Below are 26,487 nucleotides of genomic sequence, written 5' to 3' on the forward strand. Positions count from 1 at the left end.
AGCAGGACGCCACTGGTTCAAAGAGTGGATCCATCAACCTTGTTCGCACCAGATTTTAGTCCGAGGGAGGAATGGTATTCATGATGTAGGGATATGTCCAGACCTTTTATCAATCTAACTGACATTGGATTAGAATACACTGTGGCCTGCAACAGCAGTATGTAAAGTGGAGACAACTATGAGGGGGAACCCTGATTGAACTAATCAATAGACCTTGTTGATTCAGAGGGAACAAGTAGTCCAAAACATGATCGATAGTAGCCAGAACTGCCCAATCACCCTTCTGCTTTGACTATAAGGAGAACTGTTTCCACGTCAACAGGTAAACATATGTAGTAGATAACATTCCTTGAACACTCCACCTCCTAAGTGTTAACCATGGAGCAACCAGGCCATAAGATGGAGAGCAGCCAGGTTGCTATGTACAGACAATGGTACTGGGAGATCAAGTGTGGTTCTGAAGATCGTGTCAAAAGACCTCTATCCAGTAAGCTCAGCAGAATGGATAACCAATGCTGGTGAGGGCACACCAGTGCTAGGAGGATCACATGAGCATAATCCTGCTTGAGCAAAACTCTTGGAAGGAGTGGAATGGGAGGGTAGGCATACAACAGTGTCTTTCCAAGACAGTAGGAAAGTGTGGGTCAGAGATATCCTGGACTGTGATCATGGTATCAAGGGCTGAACAATCTTTGTACGTTTATAGATGAAGCCTGAAATCAAGCAGTACACCAGCTAGTTTGTCTACTGCACTACTGGATAATCCAGCTCGGAGATACAGAACAGGTCCCATGTGCTGGACAGCCCTCTAGTGTCATCAGTACCAAGATATTTTTTGCATTGAAGGGGTCGGTACTGAAGTGGGAGGCTTGCCTCAATGATCGTTAATGAAAAGAAGAGGTCTGTATTGGGGAGCATCTCTTCCCAGAGGAAGCTTTACTTTGTCCCATCCTCCACCTCACCTTCCTTTATACCATCATGGACAGGGCACATGTAATACTCTGACAGGTTCTGCTAAGGAAAAAATATCTCTGGCTCTGGGGCACTGGGTGTGCACACATCTAAGATGGAATGAACATATTCAATCATGAAGAAAAATTACCATTCCTAGGAAACCTTGATTTGCATATTTCCTATCAGCCTCAATTACATTTGACTGCATAAGTGTTTTTAAATGTGTTGACCTAAAAGGATTTTGATAGTGAATCCAGTAGGTGAGCTTAAAATGGTGCCTCTATAATTCTGTAAGATACAAATATTTCAATGGAAAAAATATCATGCTGCTAATCTTTTGATTCATCTTCTTCTGTGCACATATAATGAATATCCATTTCTTATCTTATACCTGAGAAAGCGCCCAATCAAGTCACAATATATATCTGGACTTCTAAAAACTATTGCAATTCTTCAGCATTATTACACAGCACATTGAAAATTATGACTAGAAGCTACCTCTTCATTCAGATTAACTCACCAGTTCATTAGCTTGATCTATTGTAAACACACTGTAGTTTACTCTGTTCCCAATGTCAATGTGTGCATCAGCTAGTGATGAAATGAGCTGTTTACATTCATTCTGCATTCGTGTAAAAGGAACAGCAATTTCATCATAATAGAGGTGCTCAGAAAGGACTCCCAGTAAGCGTGGCTGCACAGAAAGGGCCACAGCTTTACATTCCTAAAACAGAACAAGTCAATCAATTCAGTTCTTCAAGGTGTTCATACTGGTTATTTTGTTCAATTAAGATTAAGGAACACAATTGAACTCTAATAAATTAGATGTTCCTGAACAAACTTTAAAGCTTTTAACATAGCAAGACGTAAAGCAACAAAAATGAAGACGTGCATACAAACTTCAGTATACCATGAAAACAGTTAATGGTCCCAACATTTTATGAAAATTCAGCATCAGTACTGTATTAATGGAAAAGTTTTTCCAAGTAGGTTTAACACCCAATTTTACATGAATGAGGATAACTTACTAAACAAGAATAAAATCACAACAAAAGGAAAAATAGTATGTATTTATGCAGAAAACATGGATACTCAACTGTCTTAATATCAGAGTCCATATCTGTAAAACTCTTAAACACATTCATTGAACCACACAGTTGCCTTTTAGCCAACTTCAAAATAATTCAGAATCATTCTATACCATGGTTTCTCCTGTCAGATTTCATCATTTAACAGTATAAAAATACAGTATTAGCCTTTTCGTTGTACTTCTATTTCAGACAATAACAGAAACTGTTTTGATTAATTTAGTAAACCATATTTCATTTTTGCTGTAAAAAGCATCCTACCTTTTGCAAGGCAGCCCACTCACAGATTACTAACGCGACACTAATCCTCTGCAAGGCAGATTTCGAATTCAAATGGAAAAGCAGTAGCTGAGCAAGTGATTCAGCTGGCTTTATTTCTTGAGGAACGGTATTTACACTTGGATCACAAATACAGCAGCAAAGTGCTCCTAACAACCTTGACCAAAGAAGAAAAAAAGTGTTACAGTAACATTATTCTCATTCCTTGGTTCATACTTTAAAGACAAAGTTAAATGTCTCAGATAAAGTTAAATTTTTGCTAAAATTTAACAAATAACACAACTTTTTTAGATTATGTATTGTTTTTCTTTTTTTCATATTTTCTACAAACTGACTTTGCTGCCATCACCCGGGCTCGCATAACAACATAATCCCTGGTTGCCAGATCTTCTGTAACGCTGTCTGCACCAGCAATATACTCCTGTATCACTTCTTTGTTCTGGGTTTGACCTTGACGCAGCTTGCCACCTGCTTTTTCCTATGGAATAAATACAGAAGATGTTTATTAAGTAATAAGAAATCTTGTCTGTTTTGCTTTCCAAAGTTTTCTGTATTTCAGATAAAACAAAATTCATTCACATTTCCATATTAAATTATAATTGTTCTATGCAACGATGTGACAAATAGCCACACCAGATTTGATTGTACATTAATACAGGATCTCTGAATCACTTTGACAATGACTTCTGAAGGTGCTTCAATCATGGATAGAGGACTATGGGCTTATTGCTGAGGCTCTGCACTGCTAAATGTGTGGCCTGGTTTGAATATTAACTCGCTTATCTAAGCCAATTTGGTGCTAGACCTCCAGTTTGAATCTGAGGCCAAAACAAGTGGAAAAGAAAAAACACCATATGACAGTTTCTCATGAGTAAAGTAATCCTGAGAAAGCTGACTCAGTTCTGCAAACAGAATTTGGAGAAATGATACACATAGGTACTACAGATCAGATATGAAAATATGTTGAAATAATAAGTATCTAGAACCTTATAAAACGGTAGAGGGTTTAACAAGGAGCACAGAGCATAGTTTGATCCATCCACAGATGGGTAAGAGTACACTACAGCAGTGCAGGAGCATAGACACTTCCTACATCGATGTAAGCAACATCAACACAAACACCCCTTCCATCAACTTACAACTCCTGTAACATCAATTCTTCGAGAGGTGGTAGCTAGGTCAATTGAAGACTCCTTCCATCAACCTAACCGCATCTACACCAGGGGTTAAGGTTGACTAACTACAGTGCACTGGGTGCAAAATTTTTCACAGCCCTGAGTGACAAGTTTTAGATATAGACCAGGTCTAAGGAGTATTTATTACATGGAGAATTAGAGTATCTGCCAGACAGGCTCCAAGGCATTTTTGAGTGAACTAATGTTTAAATTACTTTTAGTTAAACAGCTTCTATTAATTGCACAATAGGCTTTATTACATACTTTTGTATTTGGCCTTGAAAAATTATTTATATAAAGAAGAAAAATCGTGCCATACCTGTAATAATAGCGTCAAAACTTTATAAGAACTTTAAAATGACAAGTTTTTTTTGTTATTTTAAAGTTCTTATACAGGGCCAAGTTGTGCCATTTAGGTACTGGCTTGTGTCAGGGTGATGCAAAACTGTATTGCTGCAAGTGGAACTCCAGTTGGGACTGTATTTCCTTCAATGGCCACATACACAAATAGTGGAACTGCCCTGCAGGCTGCTGTGGGGATTCATAGTTCCACCTATATGGTAACAATGCCCACAGAGTCTTGGAGGCAATAGCACTGTCCTGCCTTTCTACACAGGCCAGTCACAGTCTTGCTACAGCACCTCAGTAATCACTGGTTTCCTTGATTTCCCACAAAGGTTTTAAAAATTGTTTTTTTACCTTTGATCTGGCTTTTACTTCTAGCAACATATTTAAATCAATAGGCAAGTGAGAAGGCTGCATCATTAAGCAGAGCCAGGCTCCCATCCATGGGCAAGCCGCTGCTACCACGTATTGTACTGATGCTTTGTTTAACAGTTCCAGCCACACCTTGAGGGAGGGGGGGAAAAAAATTGTGTACATTAGAAATACGTATCATGGTATCTATGCAAACATTTGATCAACATGACATCCAAGATCTAGGAACAGTTTCACAATGATCATAGTGAAATCAACGTACAGCAGTAGAACACCATGCAATTAGGTAGACTGAAGGTCATGCATCTGACAAAGGGTGGCACATAAAAAAGAGTCAGACTTATGAACAAGAGAGAGCATAGTCATAAGTTAAATAAATACCTTGTGAATAAGGTCCAGAATATCTTGGCTGCTTTCTAAAATACAAAACTGAAAAATGTGCCTCAACATATCTTGCAGAATCGGAGTTAGCCAGGCTGAAGAACTCTGAAGACAGGGATATGATGAGTGTGAGAAAATTCTAACATACAATGTAATTTAAACATATATTATTTTAGGTTCTCGCTATTAAAGTGGCATCCACCTCTACCCAGAGAGGAAGTAGACCACAAATGTTTTCCACATAACTTGTAAGAGTTATCAAGTGACTCAAAGACCATGCACAAACCACTTCTGAATTGTAATTGGTAAGTGATATTATAATTATTAGTTCTTACCTGGTCTTGGGTAGATAACAGCGTAAATAAAGTTTCCAATGCTGCTTTTCGAACAGATGATATAGTATGATGCAAGAATGGCCATACGCGTGGGACCAAAACGGTGAGGGATTGCTGGATACTGGTACATTTTGGGGGGGGGGGGGGGGGGGGGGGGGGGGTTAAAAGGAAAGGAAATTAAAAAAAAGTAAGTTCATTCTATTTATATCCAGTTATAATATTTAGTTAAAAAGGGACTTTTTTGAAGGAAAAATAGAAAAGTAACACTGTGTATTCCCCAAGCCATGTTAAGTGCAGGATCAAGTTATAGCTCAACTACAATGGTCAAAATAAATGGTTTGAGTTGTGTGGTTTTTTTTTTTATATATAAAAAGTGTGTTTACTTGTTAATGGCAAAATTCAGAAGCTTGTCCAAATTAGTAAGGCCTACTGTAACTATATCCTTAATTACTATGGTTTCTTCCACACTTAAAATAAAGTACGTCCCCCTTTCCTACCTCCACCCCAACCAAGCACATAGAAAATAAGCACATTTCATTTTAAAGGTCAGTCAATTTCTTCACTGTCATGCAGTTAGACATTAAGGATGAAACTTTTCCTTAGCTAACTCCTCGTGCCTGAGAATTAAAATAGTTATTACACATGAACTCATTGGAGATACCACCTTCCATGCAATGGGGCGAATTACAAAGTTTCTGCCTTAACTGATTTTTCCTGCTTGAGATTTTAACATTGGCACAAACATTATGAGAATATACTGAAATAGAGATAGTTTTCATAATTTATATAAGAACCTTTGACCAAGGCATCTCATTGATGATTCCTGAAAGATTTAATATCATAATTCTATCTAAAGAAAAGAACTTAAGTGATTTATTGTCTTCACCAAAGCCCCCAGGTGAAATATTTCTTCAATTTATTGTTGTGGAAAAGTTAACTGCTGTAATCCTGACTATTGGATAAGCATAACTAACCTTTTTAAAAGGAAACAAAAATCAGTTACTACAATAAATCTAAACGAATCAAAAGCCTGTACACTCAAAACAAAGAGGCAAATATTTATTAATAAAACCACTGATTAATCCAAAACAAATGTTTTACCAATGCTTTGTCTTTAAAGGGCAGTTATTTACAGCTCTTAAAGGGTTATTATTGTCCTACGAATAAACAGCACGTACACACGATTGTGAGATGGTAAGAGACACAGAAGCAGAAGACAATGGAGGAATTGGGAGGAAAAAATTATACGGAAAGGAAAACAAAACAGGTGGAGGAAGAGGAAGATTAGAGATGGAGAAGGGGATTTTATTTTTAGATATTCAATTTACCTCCCAAGATTAAGGATATAGAGTTAAACCCTCCAATAGGAAAAATCTTTTTTCCACAGAAAAGCTCCATTCAAAACAGAGATTCACAATGGGTCTGCATCCTTTGTCAATGTAAAAGCCCCCACTGACTTTTAGTGGTGTGGGGCAACCACTAAACTGCAATATGCACACTACACTACAGTGATTTAAAACACTTTGATTGAAGCTGTTTGTTACTGTTGTAAAATCAAACTACTAGAGTTCATCATATGGGTCTTCCCCATAAATTCCACTGAGTTACTGCATACCATGAAAAGCAGATTATACACCCAAGAAGTGGTACAAATTCCAGATTCACACCCTGGTGTAGCTAATCTCCGACTAAAAAGGTATCAAAGGATAGATGGGTCTCCACTTTTAATTCTGGCATTAATGAACTCACTGTTTAAGTAAGTGAGGGAGAGGATGAGTGAAAACATTAGTTTTCTTGGTATTGATTTATACTTTTTCATTTCCTATTTCTAGCAAAAAACAAAAAACCAACAACAAAAAAACCAAACACACACACACACACCCCCCAAACAAAATTGGCCCTCTACTAAAGTTGCCTCCCACACATCAGCAATAAAATAATAATAATAATAATAATAATTAGTGGAGATATCCCATCTCCTAGAACTGGAAGGGACCTTGAAAGGTCATCGAGTCCAGCCCCCTGCCTTCACTAGCAGGCCCAAGTACTGATTTTGCCCCAAATCCCCAAGTGGCCCCCTCAAGGATTGAACTCACAACCCTGGGTTTAACAGACCAATGCTCAAACCACTGAGCTATCCCCCCCCCCGAGGTGAAAGGGGAATCAGCAGCAGCACATGCTACTTGAAAACAGAAGACTGAGAATGCCACTTAGTTTTATGTTTAGAATATTCCCGAAAGTCTCTTTATGAAGTTATGTAAACTAGATTATACCTATAGAGTCACATATAATACATACAAAATGGAAAAGTAAGTGAACCCAAACCAATACAGAAGTGTTCTAATACATGGCAGTAAAGTCACATGTCATGCATTAAATTAATGTTAATAGTTTAATTTTAACTATACAATAAACTGTACAATAAACTGGTTTGTTGCGACTTAAAATAGCAAAACTATATTTTTTACCCTTCATGCCGCATCCCAGCTCCCAAAATAGCTAAAATGATTTACTAATGGTAATTCAAGTTTCTATATCACAGTGAAATTTCAAAACTTAGGGTTGCTGAAAAGAAAGGAGTTGCAGAATAGCTTGAAAGTCAAATGAAAGATGGATTTTTATTTATTTAATTTTTTAAAGGGGGGGGGGGGGAGGGACACAAGGATAGGAGCCATATAATACACAACAACAAAAACCTCAGACCATCAGCTGGAGAAAAAAGGAAAAATCCAAAAGGCTTAGTATTACTTTCAAAGGTCATTATGATGTAACTTGAACCCTTAGATTTAATTCACAGTAGCTTCTCATAGAATCTCTCTACTTTAAGTACTTTAGGAAATCAATTATTTGTTTCTGCACTGCAAATAATAAACTATAGGCCTCAATGTGAGACTACTGTAAGTAAAAGCAGCAGTGGTCAGAGCACATCAGCTGTCTAGCCATTATCAAGTGTTTTGTAGCCATCACAGCAAACGAAAATTAAGGAGAGAGATGAACGAGGATACTAAATTGTTACAGGAAACTCCTTTATGCATAAAGGATGGCATAGAAGAACACATGAAGGTGCTTATGAGAAAAATCTGAACAACAGGCAAAGAAGATTGGCATTTTTGGTGAAATAGAGGTGTGCCTCAATAGCGGATAAGTAGTGATAGCTAGGGCAGGACTAGGAGATAAAGGAACATAAAGGTGAACCTGAGTAGTGTATTTGATGCAGTGAAAATGGGCCAGTTAGGAGAGGGTTGCTAAGGGTGGCTGGTGACATGGCCAGAGCTACAAGTCAAGATAATCTTTGCAGCAGTGTTTTGAATGTATTTTAAAGGGTGCAAGATAACGTTTGGGAAGAACAGAGAGGCAGTGACAAGCCACAATTGGGCATCTGCCCCACACTGGCCCCTAATAAAGCCATAAGGAGGCTGCACAGAAGGCAGTCAATCACAGAAGGGCTTATAGGAGCAGCCAATCAGGGCTGGGCAGGCCCATATAAGAAAAGCTGCAGTACAGAGCAGCTTTAGTCACTCCCTGGAGCTTGAGGAGGGAGGAGGACTGGCTGCCTTGCAGGTGGGGGCAGCAAGCACCCTGCACATAGTAGTGCTGCAGGCAGTAGGGTGACCAGATGTCCCAATTTTATAGGAACAGTCCCAATTTTTGGGTCTTTTTCTCATATAGGCTCCTATTATCCCCCACCCCCGGTCCCGATTTTTCACACTTGCTGTCTGGTTGCCCTAGCAGGTGGAGACCCAGGGAGCTAAAGGCAGCGCCTGGCAGGCTTCAGGGATTTGCAGGCTAAGGCTGTGAGGCAAGGGAAAAAAAAAAAAAAAAAAAGAGGGTGCTGGGGTCACGAGGAAGTGGCCCAGGGAGATCTACAGAGAAGTCGGAGGTGATGCAGCAAGTGGCAGCCACCCAAAGTAGTAGGCAGGCCTGGGTCCCCCCAACTTCCACTTGCCACTGAGGAAGTGGCTGGACTGAGGGACACTGATACTGTTGCCCAGAAGGGGGGAACACCAAGTATGGCACAGCCATGTGGTTGTATCATGAAGAGGACACCACAGTCCTGGGAGTGACGTGGGTCCCTGGAGCAGAAGTGACGATGGCGAGACATCACCAAAAGAGGGTGCACTGGTGTACAGCACTAGTCCCCAGGACAGCCTGCAGGAGGCGCCACACAGTGATGGACCGAACCCCATCACACAAGCCCAGACACTAGATGAGAGCCACGTCAAGAGTTTTACTTGTATGAATTGATCATAAAGGCTGGCTCTGAAGGCCTTGTCTACATGAAGGACATTGATCAGCATAGCTATTCCAGAATAATTCCCATGTCCAGACATTATTCTGGAATAATGTCACTTATTTCAGAATAGTGTGCAGAGAGCAATTCCAAAAATAACTAAATTATGCCTGAAGAGCTACTGCACAATGGCTATTCCAGAATAGCCGTGCTACTCAATTCCCCAATGTAAACAAGCACTTAGACTTAGGGCAGGAAGAGACAATATTTAGACATGGTCTCAAGGCAGCAGCCTAGAAATGGCCCAGTCAAAGACAACACCCAGATTGAGTGACTGTGAGAATGGTGGTGGTGTTCACAGTGACCAAGAAAGCGATGAGAAGGAAGATTTTGGGGACAAAAATTAAGAGCTTGAAATCCTTTTAAATTTTCTTTTTTTTCCTGCGGACAGCATTTTAAAGCAGTATTTTTGCCCTCTTTCTCTTCCCCTCACCCCCGCCTGTTAAAAAGGGCCATGACAGTACAACTAAATAAATTTGAGATAGTGGAGACCAAAAAAAAAAAACCAACTATTGAATAATGGATTAGAGTCTTAAAAAATGAATCTCCCTGATGTATGAGTAGGGATGATAAAAATATAGTGAGATGTTCTCATCCTTTACAAAGATACACACTGGTAATATTTAATCAGGTAGACAAGACAATTAGAGGAGACAGATAAAAGAGGGAAAAAAATATGGAGAAAAGAGGGACAAGGGTAAATTTACTAATGTCTGCCTACGCTTTAAGTGAAAGTTTCAGTATGCATAGTCAGGTGTTTTTTTGGTTTGGTTTGGTGTTTTTTTGGGGGGGGGGGCAGGAATTCTGTTTACTGAACAGAAGCCAACATGGATTTGTCCAGTTTGTTCTATTTACTTGTTTCCTTGCATCAATGATACAGCCAGTGGTTCTGTGAATAAGATGGGCTTATTCCTTTGCCTTTTGCTTGGGGTCTGACCCCAAAGACCTTGGATGTGTGTTGCATCTGTGTAACTCTCCTGTTATAGTCAACAGGGTTTGTGTATATGAAGTCTGCAGGATGGGGCAGTTTAGTGCAGGCTAACAGCTCCCACTTAGCACAACAGAAATAATTAAGGGTCATGCATAAGTAGTGGCTATTGCTTTTAAACTTTTAATTTCTTAACAAAGAGTGGTGTTAAATCTAGTGACCAAGTGTGTAAAATTTTGTTACTAGATTATTAGTGTGTCCTAAAAAAGAAAGTGCACTGCCCTTTAATAGCCTTTGACCAACTTACAAAATTTGTCCTCAAATTTATACCAGCATCCATTTGCTGCAGAAAGATACCTTCCCAACATTATACATTATCTCCTCCATGTACAGTGTAATTTGCTATGAATTTAGATTATTCCAATATGAACTGCTTCAGTAACAAATGCTTGGATCTGTCTCTTAAGTAGTAGCTGGAAAGAGGTACCTGCATTTTTGGACCTGAGGATAAGTTAGAAGGGAGGAAAGAAGGATCATGATGCTGTTTGTAGAAGCTGTCAGATCATCCAATTCCAGAAGAGCATCCCACAGTGTATTAAGAATAAAGGGTACCTCGAGGAATAAGCACAAGGGGAGAAGTTATTTATTTTTTCCCTCTCTCTTTGTAAGATAGGTCAGTCTTCTATATAACAAAATGAGGAAATAAAAATTTGTGTACTGCACTATAAACATTGCTTTCTTGTTCAGATCCAAGATGAACTTTTCGAAGTCAAAATGTAGAAAATAAGCCATTCACCTTTTGTGATTGAAGGTGAACAAGGCTTTCCACTACTGGTACTAAAGATGCTGCAGCAACAGCTCGGACATCGTCATCCAGGTCTTGGAGACCTTCAATTATTGCAGGCAAGACTTTAGGCAATAAAGTATTAATCATATCCTAAAAAACAAGTTTAATTCATAAATTGAATAAGGAAGCATTTATTAAACTGAATATCTTTCCAAAATCTCAGAGTCCTCTTCTTCCTCTTTTGAAAAACCAACAAGTAAAAAAAAAAAACAAAAAAACAACTACCCCTTCCGTCCCCCCCCACAATTTGGTCAGATAAACAGAAATAGCAACCATTCTGAAGTGTTAAAAAGTTACCACTCATGAAGGAAAGCTAATCTAGCTTATAAATTAGAGTGAATTTGTCCTAGAAATATGCTTCAGTCAGAACCTGCAGTACACTTTTGTTATTCCACTATTAGAACCTCTAATTGACAGACTTCAGTTGTACCAAGCCATAGTGTTTTACCACGGGGGGATGGGAGGGGGTTGGGAAGTCACCACTGGATATGGTTTCATTTAATATGCCATATATTTTAAACATGTGTTTCTTGAAAACAAATGACAGCATCAAATTCATATACCACCTTCTACTCTCTTCACTCCTGTTTCTGGATTTTTACAATAAGTCTCTGTGAAAACAAAATTTTTCTAGTGTTAGTGACTTTGAATAGAAAAAAAAAAACCAAACAACCACAGAAGGTGATTACCTGACGAACTGCCAAAGCATACTTGATTCCTAGCAGACCGCCATGTCTCACTTCCCATTGATCTTGTGTGAGCAACTTCAGGAGAATATCCACAGTTTTATGAACTCCAGTCTCATTCATATGTTTCAATACTACTCCCAAAGTCTGAGCACAAGTCTCACGTACTGGTGCTACAACCTAGGACATAGTGAATAATGGACACAAATCAAAGCATTTCTACATAAAGTCTGACATGGAAATAGATTAGCAAGTCTAAGAGTCGACACTTACTTCATCTGAAACAAAGTCTCCAAATCTGTCTAATGCAAAGACACAAAGGAGTCTAATAACTAAGTCTTCCAGCCATTCCTGATGCTGCTGAGCCATCTGTTAAAAAAAGAAAGGAAATTAAATACCGTTTGCTAAATTCGTTCATAGAAAAATTCTCAAGATTCCTTTGCTTTATCTAAATTCATACTGAAGATTGTATCACAGTAGTTAAACCTGTGACTAACTGTATATCTGCATTACAAGCAGATCTTCTCTCCCTAGCCCCCCAATCACTTAAGTGTCCAGCAGTGACATTAATCCACTGTATGGAGGGGCAGCACAAGGTCACAAGCACCACTTAAGTCTTTTAGGCCTTGGCTACACTTGAGAATTCACAGCACTGCCATGAGTGTAGTCGCGCCGCCAGCGCTGCAAGAGAGCTCTCGCAGCACTGCAAGTACTCCATCTCTCCGAGGGGAATAGCTTGCAGCGCTGCGAGCGAGCGTGCAGTGCTGATTACACTGGCGCTTTACAGCGCTGCGGTCGGGGGGTGGGGGGGCGTTTTCACACCCCTGAGCGCAGCAAGTTGCAGCGCTGTACAGCGCCAGTGTAGCCAAGGCCACACAGAAGTTGAGCAGCAGGACTACAAGTGGAGCAACTGTGCAAGGGTGCATGTGCACCACTCTGTGCTGAGGAAAGGGTCTCCACATGGGCCCCATATGGGTCACAAAGGCCTGCCAAAGGATAAATGATGAATCACTATGGTTCCGATATCAACAACTGGGCATAGGGCACAGTCTTGGACTCTAGCCCTGGGTTTGGAAAGAGGTTGACTTCATTTCATCAGTACCTCTGTGCTCTACCCATGTGACAGAACACTCAAGCTCTTATGGGGCTGAACCATATATGAAGGGTTAAGTGGTCACATCAAAAAATTATTTTTGGTGTGGGAGGAGAGCCAAACCAGCATTTAGGAACTTTTTCCTTATCCAAATAAGAAGTGAACTACTTGGAAATTTCTGCCTCATTTTTAGAACTGGAAACATCAGCCAAGATTCATTGATTTTAATCTGAAGAAACAAACTACTTGGGTAATACAAGAACACTGCAAATATTAAACAATCTTTTCCTTCTCTGCATTGGTCAAGGTGAGCAAATTGTGACACTATGCAGATGTTAAAAAAGAACAGCTGTAACAGTTGATATTTTATGTGCTCATCTAGTTACTAGATCCAGTTTTGTTACTATATGCCCATCTCTGTATATTCATACTTCTAAATATTATTAAATTTTAGAAAATCTTAAGACTCGCAAACACTAAGTAATGCCCATTCCCTACAACACAAGTCAACTACTGAATCTTGTAATAGTTGTTTGAACACATTTACAAATAAGTCTAAAATAAACCATCAAGTATTGTTTTATTCTAGGAAAAGAGATAGAATGAAAGCAATCAATTTCTGCTAAGCCCTGCGCTAGTTAAGATTTCCTCCATCTCTATTTAAACAGTAAGTCAAGTTCACTAGACTCTAGAGACTGAACACTATACAAATGCTAAAAGACATTACCAAAACCACCTTCACCCCCCAAGACCCCTCAAATATATCAGCTCTCCACCAATCCCCCCCAAAAGCTATCATTTTAATATTCATGAAATTTATGTAGTTTTATTGCTATACTTGTTATTTACTTTATTCTTCCCAATTCTGACAATGAATTGCAATCTCCATCGGACAAGTACATTTTCAAACAAGAAAAGAACTAAAGACTATACAATTTAGAATTCCGTCAATGGCTAAATATTTAGGTTCATATTCTCCCATCCTTACTCACAAAAAGTATTCTGCAAAAAGTTCCAATGGGGCAAATTCATCCTTGCATGGATGCAAAAAGGAGAGATGGCAGCTTGTACCTCTCTGTCCACCTCATTCCCCCCTCCCAGAGTAATGGGCTCCCAGCACTGGGTAGGGCAGTCCAACTTGCATTTCCATGGCAATGGCCTCTCTGGGCCACCGCAAAGGTGCAGAATTGCTGGGCTGTAAAAGTATGTCTCTCACATGTGCCCTTACCCCAAGGAAAAAAACAAAAACAAAAAAAACCCTGAACATCCTCTACAGCACGGGCTCTTATAGACCTGACTACTTTCCAATTGCTCTGCAATTGGGGTGAGGCATTGATGCCTTTCTTACAGTCCCTTTTACAACAGCCAGCTCAGAGGATTATAGGGCAACTATGTGAAGAAGGGTGGCAGAAGTTAGCAGGTATTTCTAAAAACTTACTAAGGGCTACTATATCAATAGCCCACTCAAGTGCTTTTTTTAAATAAATGGGGACTGCCTTCTCAATACTTCTTCCTGGTTTAGTAATCCAAAGCAAGCCAATGGAATCAGCTTTCCTATTAAAAAGCATTATACAACTTGCTTTATAATCTAAAAGCCATTTTAGCTAAATTAGGTTTATTAAATTAGCCAAACTATTTTAAGCTGTAGAATTTGCCTTGTCACAACTTTGGAACATATTGATTCCAATACTTTCTAATGGCAAAGCTGATTCTTGAAATTCAAGTTTGCACTCAATTGTCAAGGGTTTTTTTTTGTTGTTTTTTTTTTTTAAAAAGGTGATTTACATTTTGTCATTAGAGTACACCTTTTACAGCCACTCCTAAATTGCCTCTATCATCGGTGTATCCCAATTTTAGTATTTGAAGAGAAGAGTTCTGCAGGTTGCAAAAGAAGCTACACTTAAATATTGATTGGCCTGTATTTCAATAAGCTGATTATCATCATCGACTTCTAATTTTACCTCTTCTACAGTACTGTCTCCCATTTTGCCACCACTTTTCCCATGTGCTTTAAGTATTTCCCTCAGCGCAGTGCCTGCACCATGCCGAACCTAAGACATGCAAAAGAGGGGAATAAAAACAGACCAATTATTTATGTATTTATTTATTTTTTACCATCTATAAATGCTCAGTATCAATTGAAGTTGGAAAACGTTCAAATAATATAAATTGCTTTTCATTCCAGTAACAAGTTCTGAATGCTACAGATTTGGTGACATTTTATAACATTTACACATACGTAGGAAGTTACTGGGCAAAGGTGATGGAAATCAGTAATGAGATTTCCCTGATCTTCCCCAGAAGTCTTCAGTGTTTCTCTAAAGTCTGATTATGGAGAAGGATGTCATTTTTATTAGGTTTTATTTCTCTGTATTATGAGTGCCAGATACTTCTCAGAAGAGGTTCATTCAGAGACATGAAGAGTTATTATACCAAAGCTCCTTTACCGATGCTGGATGAAGTTTTAGAGCAATCGCACAAAATCTTCCTAACCATATCAAGGGATTGCAATATTTCTTTGTAGATTAAGAGCAGCAAGCATTTCAAGGCAGGTAAAGGGGGGTTATTTATACGTAATTCTGCTTATCCTAAAATAGCATTATATAGGACTCAGGCTCTTGGATGCCTGCATAATAGTCAAGACAGATCTTCTTCAAAGAAACAGAATTTGAGGTAAACAGTTTTTCCTTCTAAAGAGATATTCCTGCACTTTGAGTGTAAACATTTGAGGGATGTTTCTCAGAGCCAGAAGTCAACAGTCAGAAGAGGACATTCTAAAAAAGTTTTTACTGTTAAACAATGAGGCAGAATACAGAGCCACACAAATCATCCCTTAGAATAGCAAATTATAGGTGAGAGTTAGGGATTACCAACAATCTGAAATACAGGCACTAGAGATCAAAATCCAGAACCAAAGAATCTTTCATTAAACACTAAAACCAAGTATTAGCACCAGTACAGTAGGCGATGTGAGCTTGAAGTGTGATTAGTGGTGGAGACAGAGGCATGGATCTAAAATAAAATAATAGTAATAATAAATAATAATAATAATAATAATAATAATAATAATAAAAGTCCTGATCCCCAGGGAATCAATTCACTGGTGGTGGCTTGCAACAATCAGTCTTCTAGGCTCTGATGGTCTTCATGGTTCTATTAACCAAAGCAAGAACCAATGGAGAGCCAAATCCCTCAAAATCCCTGAGCTCTGGGAACTCAGTATGTGACAATATAAATGATTCACTATGACTCCATCTGTACATGCATATCAGCTTCCATAGCAAAGTTAAGGAGCTATGTCAAACAGCTGTATTAAGGAGCAGAGGTATTAAGATTTACCTTTCAGGTAAATAAGAATAAAATATTCCCTCAGTGATCTGGGAAGCCATTCAGCCCTAAATTCTCTGAGGTTACATGAAAGGAAGGGGGGGAAGATTCACAAAGCTTTCCGTTTCAATCCTAATGTATAGATGCTGAATGCACCAAAGTGTGTAGTTCTATATAGAGCCAAAAGACAAGGTACTGAGGTAGAGACTACACTCGCCATTTTTAAATCTGTAGTTTCATTACTGAAAATACTTTGAAAGTTATAACCAAGTAATTATTAGGATGTTTTTGTCTCAAATGCAAGTTATTCTCTCCAGATTGTTATATATATTCATATGGAGTCAACCTCTGGAAAGATCTGCCCACCTTCAAGAAGATATGGAAGTATCTGACAGCCGGCCGCTTATCTGCTCAGAGACAAATCAACCATTACTGTGGAATGCTGTGTGTGCACTCTCCGAAGACTGGTTTACCTCAAAGCGCTCTACATCTGCAAGTGTAGCCATGCCCTAAGTGAAACACCCTGTTTTGAGTTGCTCACTTAAGTACATGCAAGCTTCTTTCTTCTAGTGCAGTCTACCTCAATGGCCATCTTGAACTGAGGGGACAGTAGACACTGAGGGTTTTTTTTATTATTATTACTCTATAGAACAAGAAGAATGTTTGACTTGTAGGAAGTGCTGTCTTAGGTAAGTGCATTTTACCACTTTATCTTGTTATATTTTGTTTTAGTGAGAAAGTATTGATTATAGTGATTTTGACTCCAAAAAGGGAGATGCACTCTACTTGAGAGCCCATTAAATGACAAATTTGCAGGCGGGGGGTGTATGTGTGTGTGATAGTCACTGACCTGTTTAGGTGACTACATAAAGAACTGTGACTTCATTCTTATGACAAATTAGAGGATTGGGCCAAAAGAAATCTCTTTGTTGAATCTCATCAGAAGTGCAGAGTCCTGCACTTAGGACGGAAGAATCCCATGCATGCTACAGACTAGGGACCAAATGGCTAGGCAGCAGTTCTGCAGAAAAGGACCTAGGGGTTACAGTGGATGAGAAGCTAGATATGAGTCAACAGTGTGCCTTTGTTGCCAAGAAGGCTAATGGCACTTTTGGCTGTATAAGTAGAGGCATTGCCAGCAGATCGAGGGACGTGATCGACATTGATGAGGCCTCATCTGGAGTAGTGTGTCCAGTTTTGGGCCCAACACTACAAGAAGGATGTGGAAAAATTGGAAAGAGTCATAAGAACATAAGAACGGCCGTACTGGGTCAGACCAAAAGGTCCATCTAGCCCAGTATCCTGTCTATCAATAGTGGCCAATGCCAGATGCCCCAGAGGGAATGAACCCAACAGGTAATGATCAAGTGATCTCTCTCTTGCCATCCATCTCCACCCTCTGACAAACAGAGGCTAGGGACACCATTCCTTAGATCTTTTTCCTGATTCGTTGTAGGTAAATTAGCCCCCCCATCATATTGTATGTATAGTTGGGGTTATTTTTCCTCAATGTGCATTATTTTACATTTATCCACATTAAATTTCATTTCCCATTTTGTTGCCCAATCACTTAGTTTTGTGAGATCTTTTTGAAGTTCTTCACAGTCTGCTTTGATCTTAACTATCTTGAACAGTTTAGTATCATCTGCAAACTTTGACACCTCACTTTTTACCCCTTTCTCCAGATCATTTATGAATAAGTTGAAAAGAATTGGTCCTAGGACTGACTCTAGGGGACCACCACTAGTTAGTTACTGAGAATTTACCATTTATTCCTACCCTTTGTTCCCTGTCTTTTAACCAGTTCTCAATCCATGAAAGGACCTTCCCTTTTATCCCATGACAACTTACATAAATTAAGTCCAGTGGAGGGCAACAAAAATGGTTGGGGGCTGGAGCACATGACTTATGAGGAGAGGCTGAGGGAACTGGGATTTTTTAGTTTGCAGAAGAGAAGAATATGGGGGGATTTGATAGCTGCTTTCAACTACTGTACCTGAAAGGGGGTTCCAAAGAGGATGGATCTAGACTGTTCTCAGTGGTAGCAGATGACAGAACAAGGAGTAATGGTCTCAAATTGCAGTGGGGGAGGCTTAGGTTGGATATTAGGAAAAAAAACTTTCACTAGGAGGGTGGTGAAGCACTGGAATGGGTTACCTAGGGAGGTGGTGGAATCTCCTTCCTTAGAGGTTTTTAAGGTCAGACTTGACAAAGCCCTGGCTGGGATGATTTAGTTGGGGATTGGTCCTGCTTTCAGCAGGGGGTTGGACTAGGATTCTATGAATTAAGACATTGCCAAATGCCTCTCTAGAATGCTACCTTGGAGTCTACATTTAGTTATTCTGAATAAAAACAGATGTTATTTAAAGAAACAAATCCTACCTAAAAGATATTTAGGCCATCCCACATCAGGGAAAACTAGTACAGACATCTACACTTGTGCCAAGTCCCATTCACTTCAATGGGACTCCAGGGTCCACTATCAGACCTCTGGGCATCTGTGTTGAGTCCTAGTGGAGTAAATGGAATGCAGCACAAGTGCAGAGAACTGCACTTGCAGTCCCTGATGTAGGATCATGGCATAAACATGAAATGTAAATACAAGTCACAATTTCTAATGGCATCAATTCCTTATTTGTACAAATTAGATACAAGAAGGCTATGCATAATTCTTACCTCCCAGGATGGGTTAAAAAGATCATTGCATACTTCTTCACAAAAGCTTTCTAAAGGCCATTCATTTGCCTAAAAACAAACAAAAATACCCAATCAACAATAGAGAGACTATCTGAAGTTAATGATTAGGGAAATTTAGAGTTCCATGTTAAACAGACATACAAACACAAGATGCACCACCACCAGTTTATCCAATAAATAAAAAAAGTTAATTACTTTGACTTTAGTGTTTTCTCCCACTATCGTTTGTCTACACAGCAAGTTAGTTGCACAGCAAGCCAGTTGCACAGCAAGCCAGGCTGTGACCATATAGCACACCAGCTTGCCAGTCTTGAACTTGCCACGTAGAAAAGCCTGTAGGAAAAAACACAGTCTTCCCACCAGTAAGCTGTTTTTAATGGAAAGATACATTGAAGGAAATTTTGTTGAGGAATTTAATATACTTTGCCACACCATACTGAATAGAAAAATTCCAGAGAATTGACAGGAATTTCCAAGTTTCTGACAGAATGCCATCTATTATTTTAAATTTCCAGTCTTATTTAATAATAGAGCATAAGTTTTCCCCAACACAAATGCAACATTTAACAGCTTCTAATTTCTTAGGACTCTAGACAACAGAATACAGAACACTAAAAAGTGTTTATGAGGCTGTTTAAATCGGGGGGGGGAGGGGGGGGAGAGGGACGACTTTCTTTCTGGCACCCTCTTCATGTGGTCTTTTAGAGTTCTTACTCACACACCCACACTTTCATACCATAAAATTAAAGAATAAAAGGCTGGGAAATCTCCCGTTAATAAAAGCAAAATCCAAAAGGAAAAATAAGATATGGGGAGTTGTGAATTCATCAGCTCTAAATCTTTTGGCCTCTTCTGGCATAGAAGTCAGAACTGTGATGAGAGAACCAGATGGTGATGTTGATAACACAGCACTTCTCACCTTGGGTACAAGGAGACTGGTTAAAGGCTGGCATAACCTGTTTATTATGCTGGGACTTCCTCCTCCAGAGGTAATCAATCTCCGAGTTCTGGAACATCAGTCTTCTGTCAAGTGTCTCACTGACACAAAAGGTAAGGAAGGGTTCTTGGCCTTACTCTTGATTCTTATGGTATGCAAGCTTTGTCCTAAGACAAAGCAGGTGAGAGTCCTACCTTGGAGCCATGCAACTTAAATCTACACTATGAAGTAGGGATGTGATTCCCAGCTCACATATGCATATTCGCACTACCTCAGTGACAGCTTGCACAAATATAAATAGTAGTGTAGCTGCACAGGCGCTGTAAGGTTCAGACCAGTTAGTACTTGGCAGAATACCACTGCCTATGCCGTACTTGCAGAATACTACTGCCCGTGCTTCCACAGCTACACTACTGTTTAGCTGGATGATAGCTAGGGCAGGTATGAACAGTAGTGGCTGAGAATCATACCCTAGTTTGTAGCGTAAACATAGCAACAGCCCTGTCAGGTTTGAGTTGGGTCATCTTTAGCTAATGCTTAAGCCAGCAATTTTTAGAAGGTATTGGATGTTTTTACACCACAGAGGCAGCACTGTGTGTGACCCCCAAAAATATCAAAGATATGGAACAGAAACCAATTTTGAACCAACTCTGACTTTGTATGGATGAAGAGGTTTTGAGATATCAGTTTACAGTTCAACCCAAAGTCAGATAAAAATAACCAATTTAGAAGACCTTAGCAATCAGCTACTCAACATTCGTCTGTCAGAAAAAGTAAAAATACGATGAACAAATTATGACAATATCATCACAGTCTTGCAAACAAGACTGTTAGTAAACTTTGTATTGAGGAACTAGACTGTATGTCAAACACCTTATCTTTGAAAGTCTCATTTTTGCTGGAGAAGATATTTCAAATCTTATAATGATAAAGCCCACTTTTTTTTAAAAAAAAATAATGTGGAGGGTACACAAGGTGTTTTCCCATATGCTACCTCCTCACATCTAAATACAGCTGCTCTACAATTTTCCAAGATTCAGTCTCTTTCCATAATTGTGAATTTCTTCAAAAAGTCTTTGTGATACTATTTAATTCTTCAGTTATAAACTAGAAATTTTAGTCTAAATTAGGCCTGATTAAAAAGGTTCCCTTAATCTTTGTCTCTTATCAGCATTTTCAGAACAAATTATTTATGGGTCACAGTGATCTTTTATTACCTTTTACCTGCTCTAGCCTAGCTTTACAATTTAACACCCTAAAGGCACCTAAATTTAAGACTACAGCCACCAGCAGTGTTAATCTGCCTATTGGATAAGAAGCCAGATGGTTCACAAGTGAAGTTCACTGAAATCACTGTTAATTGATGAGTGGTAATCTGTGATCGCTCAACCTCACATGCAGTGTCAGAAAAAACACTCTGCTCTTGTAGTTGTAGATGAGTTGCAAGTTAAATTCCCTCCTCTTCTGGTTTTGGTAAATTAATGGTAAAATGAACTGAAGAATTTGGGAGCACAAAGCAGTTTAAAAATAAACAACATTGGCCCACATCACCAAGTTATCAATCCCTTAATAAAAGGGGACATACTGTACCTCTTCTGGTGCATTGTCTACCAAAACTTTTGAGTCAGTGGCAGGCTGGTTGATGACAACATTTGCTACTTTTCTGCGCTTTTCTTCTGGTTCCCCATCAGTGCTATCATTGCTAAAAAGGAAGTTAAAATATGTCATGTTTGTGAATAGAAACATTATGCATTGTAGCAGGAGTAATCACTTCCCCTCCCGAGAGCATCTTGAAAACATTCCTATCAAATTTTTATTTATGTTCTTTCTTTAGAAGACTTAAGAAGAGACACTTCCATTTTCTACTGAACTAACCAATATAAGATGTTAGCTATCAAGTTACATTTAGGTGCTAAATATGTTGGAATGTATTCCTTGTATGTAACAGTTACCATGAGCTTTATTATTCAGTAATCTACCCAATGAAGGACAGGAGACAAGAATACTCAATGCCATCCCACTTTCCAACCTCTCCCAGCTATTTGAACAGGGAAATGCAAGATGAGGAATTTTCAAACAATGTCTACAAGAAACTCATTTTTTTTTTTTTTTTTTTTTTTTTTTTTTAAAACATAACAGTAGTGGACAATTCATTGGTACAAATCACTGAGAAGAAAACATACTATAAGTATGTTGGAGAAATAAACACAGATTGAGAAAAATTTAGCCATACTGATCTTCATAAATCCATGATTTTAATTCTCAGTACCATCAGGTCCTTAATAACCACCACGGATGTCAAATGTAATATATTACATTATATTGGGAAAGGTTCCCAGCTAAAGGGTTAACTAGCGACCTGGATTCATTGTGGTTTTTAAAGTAAAGCACAAAATAACAAAATTCTTATAACTAATGTTTTACTGTTAGGGCTATTGGCAGAGACCGCTTGAAAGACTGAGTTATGTTTCACTGGAGAAATTCATCACAATTCTAGGATGGTTAGAAAGGAACCTGAAGTCTAGCCTGTTTCTCTATACGACAACTGAATTTGTGATTAAGGTTGCTGTTTATCTTATCCCTGTTGCTATTGTATTCTCACTGAAACTGCCTTATGAGGACAACAGTACAGCTATATTATGCGGCAAGAAAAAATGGTGTATTAATAGTTTATATATTTACTGGAATTATTGAAAGGTGGAACCAAGCTTCACTGAAGAGTTCTCAGAACCAAGCCAGAATGGGAATTTCTGAGCTGGCCTGATCACTTACTACGTTACCAGAAAACAAAAAGCAATTGCTACAGTACCTCTTCTCATTAGTCTCATTTGCATCCCTGGATCTTTGCTTTGCAAATAGCTTAGCCATTCTTTTAGCTTTATTCTTTTGTCTACTGCTCATACCAGCTCGAAATTCTGAATCAATCAACTCAGCAGCCTGAAGAGTCTGAAAAATAAGAATCCACTCAATGTCAATCCTGCCTGTACCTAAAGTTCACCCCACCCCCCAAGCACAAAAACAAAAACACCCTCTTGTTCTCACTTCCCCATAGCACCCATGTTACTTGAAACCCAGAGCAGTAGTTTGGCACTGTACTAAATGTGACTAATGTGCAACTTATGAAATTGAAGTGTTTGAAAGACAGAGCAAAATTACAAGTCAAGCTTAGTATTTAAAACGTAATGATTTACAACGGCAGAAGCACAAATGAAGCAAACCCACTGTATTATTCCTTGCAGTCAAACAGCCCGAGGTTTTACCTACAGGTTGTTTGTTTACAAGTGAAGCTGAAGTAGGAGTATAGTCCAAATCCTCATCATTGAACAGGTCTTCAGTGTTCATTCCAATTGCAGCTCCCATATCAAGGCCAAGTTTCTTCTGTAACAGTTTCCTTTGTCGTGCTATCCTCTCTTTAGGATCAACTTCACCTAAAAAAAGGTCAGCTTTTATATTTAATTTCAAAACACAAATGTCCAATAGATTTACTGCTGAAGCCTTGATAAAAGTTACAGTAAAACTAAAATATTCTAATTTATGAGAACAAAACAATCAGAGGTCAACTGTACTTTGATTAGATATATTAAATGCCACAGAAGCTTTAAAGCTTTGTAAAATTTCTTTTAACCTAAAATATATTGACCCTTATAAAGATCTGTTTTTATAACCATATAGCTACCTAATTAAAGTGGCATTAGCTTTCACTAGAAAAGTTCTAGAATACTTTTAAACAGCTTCCATGAGACTCACTGAAATGCATTATATGCATGAGATTTTAAAATAACATTTTTCCAGATTTTGTGGAAAAGCACTTTGGAGGAAGGGAACAAGCAGTTACCATATTGCACAGAGGACTCTTCTATCAATAACTGGAGCCTTGCTAAATAAAAATTAAATATTGTTATTTTGCACATGCATCATATTTTTATGGAAAGAGTTTTCCCCAAAGAGAAACAAAAAGCCCTGACAAAAATGCAGAGAATGAGACATTTCTAATATCACTCAGAATTTTTTTATGTTAAGATGACTCAGAGACCCATACATGGTATGTGAACATCTTTACTTCCCTGTTGGAAGCCCGAAAGCCAAGTTTCTCTGGATAGGTCTTTTAAAAAAAACAAAAACAAAAAAACCCATGCACCAAAAAAAAAACCACGAACCCCCCAAACACTGTATCCAAGCCTCTTCTATACTAGTTCCCCCCAAACTAATGTCTCCTGATGAAGAGCTGGATTTGGTAGGAGGGGAAGTATGGTTTTATGGTTGGGTTTAGAACTGGGGTCTGCTCAAAGTCTAGTCCCAGTTTTGCCACAAACTTCATGTGTTAAGTTGTGCAAATCTCATCTGTAAAGTGAAGATTATGGTACTTGCCTACCTCTCAAGAAACTTGCAAAGCTTAATTAAAGCTTGTGAAGTGCTTAGCAACTAGATACCATGACAGTTAGGCACTTCAAGATAACATACAAATGAAAGGATTTCAATTAATTGAATAAGGCCACTAGCTACATATAAGCCTAGAAATCTAGCTGGTAAACTTTGCACATTCTATTAATTTCTAGATATAGGATAGAGAAACCAATTTGAAGTGGTGTCATCCTTTGGTTTTTGCCATTGCTACCTTCACAACTAGGGATGGACAAGTACCAGCTGAAGATAGCAAGCAGAAAGGAAGTGACTTATCAAGTGGTGAGATCAGACTCTACACACCCTTTCAGTGTTCATTTTAACACGGAGTCAAGTGGCTCATATTGCCAGGACCGTTGGGGGAAACTCAGATGTATGGATTTAGTTATATCCATGCCCATAATCCTGTAAGTTCATACATTTAATGTGTGATTACAAAAGCCAACAAAATAAAAAGAGAAAGTCAAACAGCTGCCACTACCTAGAATAGTCCATTTTCCTTGTCCTGGACCATCCTGAAGTCATCTAGTGACTTTGCCAAGACTACAGGGCCATTATTTATGTTTGTCCAACAAGAGCATAATGTTTGATGTATTTTACATACCAATTCGCAGAATATTTTCTTTAACATAGAATCAGAAGCGTAGGACTGGAAGAGGCCGTGAAAATTCATCTAGTCCAGTCCCTTGCACTCAAGGCACGACTATGCATTAGCTAGACCATTTCTGACAGGTGTTTGTCTAGCCTGTTCTTAAAAACCTCCAATGATGGAGATTCCACAACCTCCCAAGGAAATTTGTTCTTGTGCTTAACTACCCTCAGTTAGGAAGTTTTTCCCTAATGTCCAACCTAAACCTCCCTTGCTGAAATTTAAGCCCATTGTTTCTGGTCCTATCCTCAGAGGTTAACAAAACAATTTGCCATCCTCCTCCTTGTAACAATCTTTTATATACTTGAAAACTGTCTTCTCTTTTCCTAGACTAAACAGACCCAATTTTTTCAATTTTTCCACATAGGTGATGTTTTCTAGACCTTTAATCTTTTTTGTTGCTCCCCTCCGGGCTCTCTCCAATTTGGTCACATCTTTCCTGAAATGTGGCGCCCAGAAATGGACACAATACTCCAGCTGAGGCCTTATCAGCATGGATCAGAGTGGAAGAATTACTTCTCATGTCTTGCTTACAACACTCCTGCTAGTACATCCAGGAATGAGGTCTGCTTTTTTTGCAACAGCATTACACTGTTGACTCATTTTGTCTGTGATCCAATCCACTATAACCCCCAGATCTCCTTCTGCAGTACTCCCCGTAGGCAGTTATTTCCTATTTTGCATGTGTGCAACTGATTGTTCCTTTCTAAGTGGAGTACGTTGCATTTGTCCTTACTGAATTTCATCCTATTTACTTCAGACCATTTCTTCAGTTTGTCCAGATCATTTTGAATTGTAATCATATCCTCCAAAGCACTTGCAGCCCCTTCCAACTTGGTATTGGCTGCAAACTTTATAAGTGTACTCTATATGCCATTATCTAAATCATGTATGAAGATATTGAACAGAACCGGACCAATCCTTGGTTTATGTTGTAGATAAGCATAGTAGATAGCTGAGAACCCTATGTAAATTAATCCAATTAAAAACAAACAAAAATACCCTAAGAATCACAGCTACAATTCACTTTTATTTGCAAGAATATTAACGTTCACCATATACTGTACATAACTGTCTCATTAGAATGGGTGCTCAAGTACTTTAACACAACTCATTCAGACACCTATATTTTTCTAAATATGGGTACTCTGTAAATACCCACCATCTATTTTTTAGAAATCAGTGTTTAATAGAGGGAATAAAGAAGCATGATATTTTATTAGAAATCCAAATGCTCTATAAATTTCTAGGATTCTAGCCTAGGATTAATGAAAATCAGACACACAGAAACAATGAGGAGGCAGCAAAGCTGATGGATAGGGTATTGGCCTAGAAGTGAGGAGTCCTGGGTTCTATTCCCAGCTCAACCACGGTGACCTGCTGTGAGACCAGGACAGGATAGATTTGCACTGTAGGGATGAATCAGGGTTGTATAGTGAATTAGGGTGTTGCCTGTAGGACCCACTCCACCTCATCTCACTTGGAGAAGCTGAAAGATGTGAAGAGAATGAGGCAAGGGACTGCAAGAAGAGAAGGGATGTTCTTATGCTTGAAGCAGCTGAATGCTACCCTAGAGAACTGGATGTTATGTTTGTCTCTGCCACAGAGTTTCTATAAAATGCTGGACAAGTCATTGCAGCCAAATGTTTCACAAGTGGATACTAATTGTTTCTTCCTTATTTTGTGAAAGTCCAACCTGAGG

General features: G+C 38.8%; 1 protein-coding gene across 3 annotated transcripts in view; it reads right to left on the reverse strand.

Moving 5' to 3' along the window:
- The window catches only part of BTAF1 (B-TFIID TATA-box binding protein associated factor 1), a 104,865-nt gene that overhangs the window by 58,338 nt on the left and 20,040 nt on the right, over nt 1–26,487 (reverse strand). The window contains exons 5-19 of one of the 3 annotated variants that reach the window (XM_005301302.5): nt 23,000–23,163; nt 22,545–22,681; nt 21,326–21,437; nt 18,778–18,846; nt 14,736–14,825; nt 11,955–12,050; nt 11,685–11,861; nt 10,945–11,085; nt 10,636–10,760; nt 4,930–5,050; nt 4,595–4,699; nt 4,196–4,345; nt 2,657–2,799; nt 2,304–2,478; nt 1,475–1,678 (exon numbers count right to left, since the gene is read on the reverse strand). In XM_005301302.5, the coding sequence (XP_005301359.1) occupies nt 1,475–1,678; nt 2,304–2,478; nt 2,657–2,799; nt 4,196–4,345; nt 4,595–4,699; nt 4,930–5,050; nt 10,636–10,760; nt 10,945–11,085; nt 11,685–11,861; nt 11,955–12,050; nt 14,736–14,825; nt 18,778–18,846; nt 21,326–21,437; nt 22,545–22,681; nt 23,000–23,163 (2,009 nt within the window). Of the gene's footprint in view, nt 1–1,474; nt 1,679–2,303; nt 2,479–2,656; nt 2,800–4,195; nt 4,346–4,594; nt 4,700–4,929; nt 5,051–10,635; nt 10,761–10,944; nt 11,086–11,684; nt 11,862–11,954; nt 12,051–14,735; nt 14,826–18,777; nt 18,847–21,325; nt 21,438–22,544; nt 22,682–22,957; nt 23,164–26,487 lie in introns of all 3 variants that reach the window. The other 2 variants (XM_005301304.5, XM_042856797.2) reach the window with 2 other exon arrangements.

The sequence above is a fragment of the Chrysemys picta genome, chromosome 7 (genome assembly GCF_011386835.1).
Source record: "Chrysemys picta bellii isolate R12L10 chromosome 7, ASM1138683v2, whole genome shotgun sequence".
NCBI classification, from domain to species: domain Eukaryota; kingdom Metazoa; phylum Chordata; order Testudines; family Emydidae; genus Chrysemys; species Chrysemys picta.